This window comes from Mobula birostris, chromosome 8 (assembly GCF_030028105.1).
Source record: "Mobula birostris isolate sMobBir1 chromosome 8, sMobBir1.hap1, whole genome shotgun sequence".
Lineage (NCBI taxonomy): Eukaryota > Metazoa > Chordata > Chondrichthyes > Myliobatiformes > Myliobatidae > Mobula > Mobula birostris.
Genome location: NC_092377.1, coordinates 29,632,767 through 29,645,460, shown reverse-complemented (window position 1 = coordinate 29,645,460; position 12,694 = coordinate 29,632,767). Strand labels below are relative to the sequence as shown.

The following is a 12,694-nucleotide window of genomic DNA, read 5'->3' as shown; positions in this document are numbered from 1 at the left end:
ACACTATTCAACATTATTGTTTTTTCCAGAGACTGAGTGGCAAATGGATTGTCATCAACCAAAGAGGCTTATTGGAGTAAGTAAATGTAAAGATCCAAAACCACGATGATCATTGTCCAGGAATTTGTTAAATATTAGTTAGTAAATGTTGAAATATTATGCAGGTGTGTTTTCCCTGATGCAATAATTTTGATTTATGTTGTGATTATGGTAATTTCACTTTTTAAAGATAGAGAAATCAGGACTGACTGGGGTTTAGTTTTCAACGAAATTGCGTATTAAGATTTGTGTTCATGATCATAGATGTCCAGTTTCTATCATGACCTTGAATCCTTTTGGCAAGCTATAAACTGTTGCTGAGCTGCTAATTTATGCGGTTCTTTTAGCAAGTATTTCACCTGTTTTTGCAACTGGCCTCAGTTGTATCTCCTTTGCCTCATTGGCTTTGTCTCCTTTTTGATTTCTGCTTCAACAACAATTGAGAAGCTTGACTGTTCTAAGAAAATTTACTTGATCAGCATTCCATTTACCATCCTAAATATTCACATTATCCATCATTGGTGCACTATGGGTGCTATGGCTACACTGGCAAAATGCACTATGGTTCCCTGCCTTGGCTACCTTTTCAATATAGATAGGAATGTACTTGGAAATACTGCCTACTTATTTAATCCCCTCCTCCAAGTTATGTACGAAAGTAACTGGGGAATATAATGGAGAAACCACAAATATTATCTAAATCCTGGAGTTCCTGTCCATCATTGTTTCTATTTCCTGAGGAGACTGAGGTCCTTTAACATCTGTCGGACGATGCTGAGGATGTTCTACGAGTCTGTGGTGGCCAGTGCAATCATGTTTGCTGTTGTGTGCTGGGGCAGCAGGCTGAGGGTAGCAGACACCAACAGAATCAACAAGCTCATTCGTAAGGCCAGTGATGTTGTGGGGATGGAACTGGACTCTCTGACGGTGGTGTCTGAAAAGAGGATGGTGTCCAAGTTGCATGCCATCTTGGACAATGTCTCCCATCCACTACATAATGTACTGGTTGGGCACAGGAGTACACTCAGCCAGAGACTCATTCCACTGAGATGCAGCATAGAGCGTTATAGGAAGTCATTCCTGCCTGTGGCCATCAAACTTTACAACTCCTCCCTTGGAGGGTCAGACACCCTGAGCCAATAGGCTGGTCCTGGACTTACTTCTTGGCATAATTAACATATTACTATTTAACTATTTATGGTTTTATTACTATTTAATTATTTATGGTGCAACTGTAACGAAAACCAATTTCCCCCGGGATCAATAAAGTATGACTATGACTATCATTATAGTGGAAGCACTTCCATTTGAAAGAATGTAGAAGTTTTTTTTAAAAATGACTGTTAGCTACCATCTTGAGGCCAGTGAATATTTGGCATTTCAAATGCTGTGACAGATCATGCAAACCCTCATTTTGAAAATTAATTTTAAAAATTAGTTTGCTTTAAGTAAAACCAATTAATGTTCCTTCTGGCTGAGAGAGCTAAGATTTTTGCTGTTTTTCTTTATTAAGGGCTGAAAGTGGTGGTCCTGAGGAGAATCCAGAGTCCCAAGAAATGCTGGATGAACAGTTAACACGTCTTCTCACTCGTGAATCCATTGATCTAATGAGTAAGGAGCTTACTTCCTTGCACAAAGAAAGAAAAGCTATATGGAGAAATTTTCTGATGGATTTAATAAAAAATATTATCTTGTCAAAGTGGACTTTCTTTTTATCAAAGTAAAAAGGTTAATTTGAACTCCAAAGAAACAGTATCAATAGCTATTAGGTGCTGAGCAGTGTGGCAAAATCCAAAAGTAAATTTAGTGATTTGAAAAAAATCTACTTTGTACTTAAAAGGAGCCAGGAATTGCTTTGAACTTCGAACTTTTAAGTTTAGACCATATCCAAGAGGAGATGACAACTTTATTGATTAAAATCCTGTTTTGTTAGATTTAGTTTTCACTCTTATGGTTCCTTGATTAAGCACCATTCTTTTCTCCGCCACCCATCTAGCTGTATTCATTTTGTCCACTTTGTCACACTATTACTTAGTAAATGCAAAGTCACTGAACTGGAGGACAGGAATCAATGAACTTGTCCATTTAGTTAAATACTTTTGTTTATAGTCAGAATCAGTGAACTTGTCCATTTTAGTTAATTATTTTTGTTTATAATACCATGTATGTGATCCTACCTAGCTCTCCACTGTCTAGAGCTCTGCAATTTTGTAGTAAATGTAGCATAAAAGCTGGATTTGAATATCTGTTTTTTTTTCCAGCTGTATGCTGTTGTGTTAAGAAAGGCCCAGAGTCCATGGCAGGGGATATGGATGGTGAGTGGCCAAGACTTGATTTTGATACATTAATATAATGTTTAGCTTTATCTCAAGTTTGTGGAAATAGTTTTGAAATTTTTGTTTAGGTTAGTAATAACAGTAGTCTGTAATGAAATTTTGCCTGACCATATATGTGTGCTTTTGAGCAAGTGTACCATTCCAGGCTAACAATGCATGGCTTGGAGAAGAAAACCCAATGGTCAAGATAAATTATTTGCCTTTGAAATTACAGCCACTTTAATAGACTATAAAGCAAAATTATTCATAAACTACTTTTATTGACAGTAAATTGCTGATTATCGTCCTGCAGTACAAATCTATAATTTATTTTGGACAAATATTCTGCGTAAATGGTGCAAAAAAGTCAGAAACAAAAAAGTGAACAGTATTTCCCCATGGTGCCAAGAAGCACTATGCTAAGATTGGTGTGGGAGAAGTGGGTTTGAATCTGTGTGACATTGTTCACTATTGCGGTAGGAGGGTGCTGTTCAGATTGGGCTGGCTGCACCTGAACAATGCTGAACCATAAGATAGGAGCAGAAATAGGCCATTTGGCCCATCGAGTCTGCTCTGCCATTCAGTCATGGGCAGATCCAATTCTTCCAGTCATCCCCACTCCCCTGCCTTCTTCCCATACCCTTCGATGCCCTGGCTAATCAAGAACCAGGGTGTATCTCTGCTTTAAATACACCCAATGACTTGGCCTCCACAGCCTCTCGTGGCAACAAATTTCACAGATTTACCACGCTCTGACTAAAGTAATTTCTCCACATCTCTGTCCTAAATGGACGTCCTTCAATCCTGAAGTCGTGCCCTCTTGACCTAGACTCCCTTACCATGGGAAATACCTTTGCCGTATCTAATCTGTTCAGGCCTTTTACTATTCGGAATGTTTCCATGAGGTCCCCCCTCAATTTCCGGAATTTCAGGGAATCCCAAGAGCTGCCAGATGTTCTTCATACAGTAGCCCTTTCATTCCTGGAATCATTCTCGTGAATCTTCTCTGAACCCTCTCCACTGTCAGTATATCCTTTCTAAAAGAGCCCAAAACTGCATACAATACTCCAAGTGTGGTCTCATGAGTGCCTTATAGAGCCTCAACATCACATCCCTGCTCTTGTATTCTATACCTCTAGAAATGAATGCCAACATTGCATTCGCCTTCCTCACCACCGACTCAACCTGGAGGTTAACCTTTAAGGTATCCTGCACCAGGACTCCCAAGTCCCTTTGCATCTCTGCATTTTGAATTATCTCTCCCTCTAAATAATATTCTGCCCGTTTATTTCTTCCACCAAAGTGCATGACCATACACTTTGCAACATTGTATTTCATTTGCCACTTCTTTGCCCATTCCCCTAAACTATCAGTCTCTCTGCAGGCTCTCTGTTTCCTCAACACGACCTGCTCCTCCACCTAGGACCAGGGTTCTGGTGAATCGCGTAACTAGGGTTGTGGATAGAGTTCTTAAAAATAGTAGGAGTTGGGTTCAGCAGCATGGAAAAGTATGGATGGAGTAAAAGGGAAAGAGAGCACAGGAGAGGTTACAGGATTCTTTGGAATAAAGAATAAGACTAAGTTTAGAAAGGGATAAGAATTTAGCTTCAGGCAACATGAAGACAAAATTGAAAAGTACGGGACGGTGTTGTAGTTAAGTGCATGTAGTATTCAGAATATGGTAGATGATCTTGTAGCATTACAGATTGAAAGAAGGTCACAGATGGGAGCATAATATCCAAGGATGCACATCCTACTGCGGGGAGGGGCAGCTTTTCTGGTTTAAAAAAAATGAAATCAAATCATTAGATAGAAGTGACAAAGGAAAATGCAGAATTCTTGTGGGTAAAGTTAATAAACTGCAAGCATTTTAAGAAAAAAAGTTATGGAGTTTGTATACAGGTCTCCAAAACAGTAGCCAGGATGTGAGAACAGATTACAATGAGATACAAAAGGCATGTAAAAAGAGCAATGTTACGATAGGCAAGGGGGAATTTCAAATGCAGGTAGATTGGCAAGGTTGATGGATCCCAAGAGAAGGAATTTGTAGGATGCCTATAACATGACTTTTTAGTGCATCTTGTGGTTGAGCCCATGAGGTAAAAGGAAATTCTGGACTGGGTGTTGTGTAATGAATCAGATTTGATTAGGTTAAGGAACCCTTAGGAGGCAATGATCATATATGATAGAATACACTGTGGTTTGAGAGGGGAAAGTTAAAATCGGATATGTGAGTATTGCAGTTGAGTAAATGTAATTAGAGGCATGACAAAGTGAGTTAGCCAAAGTTGATTGGAAGGGGGCACTAGCAGGGATAATGGTAGAGCAGTAATGGATGGAGTTTCTAGGGTAATTTGGAAGATGTGGGATCGGTTTATCCTAGGGAAGCAGCAGCATTCTAAACGGAGGATGAGGCAACCATGGCCAACAAGGGAAATCAAAAACAGCATAAAAGCAACCAAAGACATATAATATAACAAAAACTAGTGGGAAGCTAAAGAATTAGGAAGCTTTTAAAAAACCAGCAGAAGGCAACTTAAAAAAGCAATAAGGAGAGAAAAATTTCGGAATGAGAATCAGGTTTATTATCACCGGCATGTGTTGTGAAATTTGTTAACTTGGTTCAATACAATACATAATATAGAAGGAAAAAAAAAATAATAATAATAAATAAGTCAGTTACAGTATACATATATTGAATAGATTAAAAATCATGGAAAAAAACAAATATATTGAAAAAGTGAGGTAGTGTCCAAGGGTTCAATGCCCATTTAGGAATCGGATGGCAGAGGGGAAGAAGCTGTTCCTGAATCGCTGAGTGTGTGCCTTCAGGCTTCTGTACCTCCTACCTGATTACCTCACTCCTAACACTAAATAAAAAAGGGCATGCCCTGGGTGCTGGAGGTCTTTAATAATGGACGTTGCCTTTCTGAGATACTGCTCCTTGAAGATGTCCTGGGTGCTTTGTAGGCTAGTACCTAAGATGGAGTTGACTAAACTTACAACCCTCTGCAGCTTCTTTCGGCCCTGTGCAGTATTCTCTCTTTCCACCCACCCCCCCCCCCCCCACCCTCCCATTCCAGACAGTGATGCAGCCTGTCAGAATGCTCTCCACGGTACACCTGTAGAAGTTTTTGAGTGTATTTGTTGACATATCAAATCTCTTCAAACTCCTAATGAAGTATAGCCCTGTCCTGCCTTTTTTTTTTAACTGCATCGATATGTTGAAATATGAAGGTAAGCTAGCCAATAATTGAATTGACTTTATTTGTTTCCTTCACATACATGAGGAGTAAACATTTTTATCTTGAGTCTCCGTCTGAATGTGCAATGTGTAACATATAGTAATTTGTAATAAAGAGTGTGTACGACAGAACAGTCAATGTAGCTTAGAAATATAATTGTGTCAGTATGAATTAATCAGTCCGATGGCTTGGTGGAAGAAGCTGTCCCGGAGTCTGTTGTTCCTGACTTTAATGCTGCGGTATCGTTTCTCGAATGGTAGCAGCTGGAACAGTTTGTGGTTGGGGTGACTCGGGTCCCCAATGATCCCTTTTACCTGTCGCTGTAAATGTTCTGAATAGTGGGAAGTTCATATCCACAGATGTGCTGGATCAAACTAATCCTTAGTTAGGTTGTACAGACCCTGCCGTTTTATAGGAGATGGGTAAGAAATCTACATTTTCATAAACCTATTCCTACAACTGGGTTATTATTGGAGAAGCCAAAACCAGATATTGTGCCATACAAGTTTTATTTAAATATACAAATGATACCATACTATTAAGGGGCATGGGTGTGATTTAAGGATTCTTCTGTGTTCTTTCAGCACACCAGAACAAGATGTAAACTGTTGCAAAAATGCAGCTATGTTTGGAATTTTTTTTTTCAAAACTTGGCTTAATTTTTCCATTTCAAAACTATAACCACTACTTTGGACTTATTAACGTGTTTTGCTTTGTGATTGAAACAATTGACTGTTTTATTTTAAAACTATATGCTTTAAATCATGGTGACCCTCCTGCCGCCTTATGTGCTGGCATGGAAATTCTCCAATTTTCATTAGCCAAGTAGAAAGCTTGGGCCCACTTGTCTGTTCTGTCCTAATTACTTCAACCAGTTCTAGACTAAAGACTTGATGCTATTATTTTTCGAAGGATTGGCTCAAGTTTGCGAATTTTTTCCCTATATATTTCTTGCAAGATTAGTGATAGACTGACATCAAATTATATTGTTCTCAGAGCTCTTCTTTGGAATACGATGACAACAGAATTTTCGATGACTTGCATTCAGAAACAAAATTCCTAGTACTTCCGTTGATGCTGTCATTGCTGAATATAAATGTCCTAAAAACAAAAACAGAAGATGCTATAAATCTGAAGTAGCAAATGCTGGGAATGTGCCTGGACAGGCAGCGTTTATGGAGAGAAACACAAGTAAAAGTCATTGTTCAATTCGATGTCCTTTTGTAGTTGAATAATACCAAAATCTATAAAACTTCAGTTGTATTTAGTACAATGTTATAACTTCATGTACTAGGGGATACTGCCTGTTCCTGATTCTGTACAGCAGTATTGAATTTACTGCGAATAGTTGATGCTGTATGAAATGTGGTCTTTACAATAGATGATGAAATGATGAACACAAATGACACTCCACATGTTGGATCTGAAGAACTTACTGATCTTGGAAAATGTCTGCTCAAGTCTGAGGTAAAATTTGCATTTTACTGGTTTAAGCAAAATATTGGTTAAGTGTGTTTTAAGGAAAGGGATAGGCATTTTAGCCTTGAGCAATATTCCACTTGATTTTTCTGGAAATAATATTTTCATGTGACTTCATTTAGAGCAGATTGGACTTTTGCTGAATCAATTGGTTTTTAAGTGTGATGTCAGTCGTTATAATTGTTTTATTTTGATTTAGGAAATCTGTAAAGCATTGTTGGCAACTGCTTACAGTGCCGTGACTTGGAATGACACTATAACGTGCCAACGAGCAACTCTGCAGCTTTGCTGGCCATTGATGAAACAGGTAAGTATCAGGCTTCTGAATTTGGTCGGTCACAATGAAGAGTTGAGTTTCACAGAACTTTTCTAGTGGCTAAGAGTTATACAGCCTTCTTATAAATTCTGCATTGTAATATTTTGAATTTAACACTCTTCATAGCTTTTGCAGTCCTGTTTCTGCGGTTTTGCTTTCTTTCTAACAGATGATCAGTGTGTAATTATTAGTAAATGCTTGTTATACGCGAGGGATATGTTCCTCGAGGTTGACGCATAATATGAAATCGCATAATGTGAATAATTATTTAAATGGAGAAAATAGGGATGCGTTCCAGGGGGCTTCCTAAATATGTTTTATCTGTAATTTATTCATATTTTCATACCAATATGACACAAAAGCAGTACTACAACATTTGTATTATATTTAATCAATTTAATGTAATATTCAATGTAATAAATCATAGAAAGTTAACATCCTTTGGTGTACAGTACTCACCAACAGTGGCAGGTGTGTTCGCTCCGGGAGATAAGTGGTTGTTGTAATAACCACTTATAAGTGGTTGAGATAAGTGGTTGGGTAGCTTTACATGTATAAGGTGGATGGTTGTGGTCGTCAGGATCATATCAAGCACAGCAAAGGGTGAAAGAAGACTCTCAGAACTCTTAGAACTGCTGGCAGCAGGAGATTACAGCAATTTGAATAAAGTGGTGAGGGTTCTTTGCTTGGCAGCATTTTGTTTTTCAGCATAAATTTGCTTGTAGGGAAGAAGGGTTGACGGCAGGGAACGACTGAAATGCTGACTCCGTTCTAAACTTGGGTCCATGTCCATTGCCAATTGTGCCAAGTGTTCCGACTTCCTCAATTCCCTCACTGTTGGTAAACTCCCGGGATTTTCAAAATCATCTGTTGCTTGCAGCATCTGAGAGATAGTTCACCGTTAAAAAAAAAAATATGTATGCCTCAAACATGGATCACGCCGGTCGAGTGGTTGAATTAGCGATGTTGTGTTAGGCAGCAGGAAACGCACTATTATGTTAGGATGAATGCTGTCCAAATGTTTAGGATGGGCTAGTGCATTGTCAAGCAACAAAAGAACTTTAAAGGCAGTATTCTGTTCCCGGCAGTAGCGTCCCAGAGCTGTGTTACCTTCAGCTGATGCCGTGTTGTTTATAATTTCCAACTTTTTTTCAAGTGTTAAAGCGGTTCTCTGCTGCTCCGCTGACGGCCCAGGACATGACATTGGACGCTTAAGAGGCATAGTTAAATATTTCAAGCACAAAATCACTGCACCGTAGGTAAAGCCAACAAAAGTTTAAGATCGCGCATCCACACCTTGCCAAAACCAATGCGAGAGTGGCAGGAGAGAGATTGTGAGGCGCACACGTGACTTGTATTGGCGGGAAAGCAGTGCTTCTCATTCCACCAGAGAGACTGTGAAGCGTGCGCACGTGACTTGTATTGGCGGGAGGGCAGTGCTCCTCGCATAACTTTGAATTTTGGATGCATATAACGAGACATTGGTAGAAATAAGTTCCTTGCATAACTGTGAATCCGCATAGTCTGAAGACGCATATAACGAGGATAGGGTATATAGCATTTTTTCCCACTTCATTTGGCTAATCTACTGTATAACTCCATGACACTCTTGGAAATGGGACCCGCTCAAGTAAATGACTTGGTTAGCAGGGTTCAGTTGGCCCGAAGGGCTTGTTTCTGTACTGTCTAACTCTTAACTGATGATACAAATAACATAATGTTAACCAGCAATGCATCAGAGATGCACCAAGCTGGATAGTATATTTGTGTAGATTGATATAGTAAATTGTTTGGAATTAATGCTTAAAACAAAATATATTTTGTGAATCTAACTATTTTTGATTGAAAACGGATTTAGTACTTTCCCGGCACATACACTCTTCTCGGGCTTCCAGCTCAGTCCAGGTGGTGATTTTAATTGACGTTTTGATGACAAGTTCTGCCATCTTAATCAGGGATGACGAGTAGTCTTGAGTAAACAATTAATAGATAGAAAAAGTGCTAAAACTATAGCACTTAGCTATAGTTTTAGCATGCTTTCTATATATTAATGGATAAATTACAAACTTCTGTTGAAATTGACTATTTCCGGCATCGTTTCCAGTTGAGATTTCAGCATCTAGCATTTCTTTTTACAATAAATCATTTATTTTTCTTGTTTCTTGACAAGCAGTGCATTTTCAAAATGTTGCAGAAATTACTGATTATATTTAGTGTTTATTACAACCGCTAGTATCACCTATATAGTGATCTGATGTCACTTAATTTTTTAATTTTGTGTCTACCAACACTGAGAAAACTAAAGATTTCAAAGTCTGTCTTGTAACATATTCAAATGAACATGTTCTTTGAAATTTTGTCCTGAACCATATTCCCTGCTGATATCCACAACCTGTGCATTTTTTCCAGATGCAGAGGTTTGAACAAGCTGAACTTGATGCAGCTCAGGGGTAGATCAGGTTCTGAGTGACTGGCCTTGGGTGACAGTTTTTTAGATTAACAACACACATCAAAGTTGCTGGTGAACGCAGCAGGCCAAGCAGCATCTGTAGAAAGAGGTGCAGTCGACGTTTCAGGCCGAGACCCTTCATCAGGACTAACTGAAGGAAGAGTGAGTAAGGGATTTGAAAGTTGGAGGGGGAGGGGGATATCCAAAATGATAGGAGAAGACAGGAGGGGGAGGGATAGAGCCAAGACCTGGACAGGTGATAGGCAAAAGGGGATACGAGAGGATCATGGGACAGGAGGTCCGGGAAGAAAGACGGGGTGGGGGACCCAGAGGATGGGCAAGAGGTATATTCAGAGGGACAGAGGGAGAAAAAGGAGAGTGAGAGAAAGAATGTGTGCATAAAAATAAGTAACAGATGGGTTACGAGGGGGAGGTGGGGCCTAGCGGAAGTTAGAGAAGTCGATGTTCATGCCATCAGGTTGGAGGCTACCCAGACGGAATATAAGGTGTTGTTCCTCCAACCTGAGTGTGGCTTCATCTTTACAGTAGAGGAGGCCGTGGATAGACATGTCAGAATGGGAATGGGATGTGGAATTAGAAAGTGTGGCCACTGAGAGATCCTGCTTTCTCTGGCGGACAGAGTATGGGTGCTCAGCAAAACGATCTCCTAGTCTGCGTCAGGTCTCGCCAATATATAAAAGGCCACATCGGGAGCACTGGACGCAGTATATCACCCCAGTCGACTCACAGGTGAAGTGTTGCCTCACCTGGAAGGACTGTTTGGGGCCCTGAATGGTGGTAAGGGAGGAAGTGTAAGGGCATGTGTAGCACTGTTCCACTTACACGGATAAGTGCCAGGAGGGAGATCAGTGGGGAGGGATGGGGGGGACGAATGGACAAAGGAGTTGTGTAGGGAGCGATCCCTGCGGAATGCAGAGAGAGGGGGGGAGGGAAAGATGTGCTTAGTGGTGGCATCCCGTTGGAGGTGGCGGAAGTTACGGAGAATAATATGTTGGACCTGGAGGCTGGTGGGGTGGTAGGTGAGGACCAGGGGAACCCTATTCCTAGTGGGGTGGTGGGAGGATGGAGTGAGAGCAGATGTACGTGAAATGGGGGAGATGCGTTTAAGAGCAGAGTTGATAGTGGAGGAAGGGAAGCCCCTTTCTTTAAAAAAGGAAGACATCTCCCTCGTCCTAGAATGAAAAGCCTCATCCTGAGAGCAGATGTAGCGGAGACGGAGGAATTGCGAGAAGGGGACAGCGTTTTTGCAAGCGACAGGGTGAGAAGAGGAATAGTCCAGATAGCTGTGAGACTCAGTAGGCTTATAGTAGACATCAGTGGATAAGCTGTCTCCAGAGACAGAGACAGAAAGATCTGGAAAGGGGAGGGAGGTGTCGGAAATGGACCAGGTAAACTTGAGGGCAGGGTGAAAGTTGGAGGCAAAGTTAATAAAGTCAACGAGTTCTGCATGCGTGCAGGAAGCAGCGCCAATGCAGTCGTCAATGTAGCGAAGGAAAAGTGGGGGACAGATATCAGAATAGGCACGGAACATAGATTGTTCCACAAACCCAACAAAAAGGCAGGCATAGCTAGGACCCATACGGGTGCCCATAGCTACACCTTTAGTTTGGAGGAAGTGGGAGGAGCCAAAGGAGAAATTATTAAGAGTAAGGACTAATTCCGCTAAACGGAGCAGAGTGGTGGTAGAGGGGAACTGATTAGGTCTGGAATCCAAAAAGAAGCATAGAGCTTTGAGACCTTCCTGATGGGGGATGGAAGTATATAAGGACTGGACATCCATGGTGAAAATAAAGCGGTGGGGGCCAGGGAACTTAAAATCATCGAAAAGTTTAAGAGCGTGAGAAGTATCACGAACATAGGTCGGAAGGGATTGAACAAGGGGTGATAAAACAGTGTCGAGGTATGCAGAAATGAGTTTGGTGGGGCAGGAGCAAGCTGAGACAATAGGTTGGCCAGGACAGGCAGGTTTGTGGATCTTGGGTAGGAGGTAGAAACGGGAAGTGCGGGGTGTGGGAACTATAAGGTTGGTAGCAGTGGATGGGAGATCCCCTGAGCGGATAAATTCGGTGATGGTGTGGGAGACAATGGCCTGGTGCTCCTTAGTGGGGTCACGATCGAGGGGTAAATAAGAGGAGGTATCCGCGAGTTATCGCTGTGCCTCGGCAAGGTAGAGGTCAGTATGCCAGACTACAACAGCACCCCCCTTATCGGAGGGTTTAATAATAAGGTTAGGATTAGTGCGGAGGGAGTGGAGAGCAGAGCGTTCCGAAGGAGTGAGGTTGGAATGGGAACAAGGTGCGGTAAAGTCAAGACGGTTGATGTCCCGTCGGCAATTAGCGATGAAGAGATCCAGAGCAGGCAGAAGACCAGAGCGGGGTGTCCATGAAGAAGAGGAGGGTTGAAGACGGGAGAAGGGGTCATCGGTGGGGGTGGAAGAGTCCTTGCCGAAGAAGTAGGCTCGGAGACGGAGACGGCGGAAGAAAAGTTCCACATCGTGGCGAACACGGAACTCGCTGAGGTGTGGGCGAAGGGGGACAAAGGTGAGGCCCTTACTGAGAACAGAACGTTCTGCCTCCGACAGTTGAAGGTCGGAGGGGATGGTAAAGACCCGGCACGGATGAGAGCTGGGATCAGAGGGGGGAGGGGGGAGGCTGGGGGTGTCAATGGATAGAGGACGGTTGGGGTGAGAGGAAGATGGAGCCTCTGAGGGCCCAGGAGTTGACGGTGGGATCTGAGGGAGATGGGATTGCAGAGTATTGGTGGGGGAAGGGGAGACGGGAGTCACAACAGCAGCACATAAAGACCCGGCCTGGAGCTCAAGGCTGGAATC

The 12,694-nt window shown here is 41.7% G+C and overlaps 1 protein-coding gene across 1 annotated transcript in view; it reads left to right on the top strand.

Moving 5' to 3' along the window:
• xpo5 (exportin 5) overlaps positions 1 to 12,694 on the top strand; it is a 120,753-nt gene that overhangs the window by 92,225 nt on the left and 15,834 nt on the right. Inside the window, exons 25-29 of the mRNA XM_072264930.1 lie at positions 30 to 76; positions 1,553 to 1,650; positions 2,301 to 2,354; positions 6,981 to 7,066; positions 7,278 to 7,385. Coding sequence (XP_072121031.1) covers positions 30 to 76; positions 1,553 to 1,650; positions 2,301 to 2,354; positions 6,981 to 7,066; positions 7,278 to 7,385 — 393 coding nt within the window. The remainder of the gene's footprint in view (positions 1 to 29; positions 77 to 1,552; positions 1,651 to 2,300; positions 2,355 to 6,980; positions 7,067 to 7,277; positions 7,386 to 12,694) is intronic.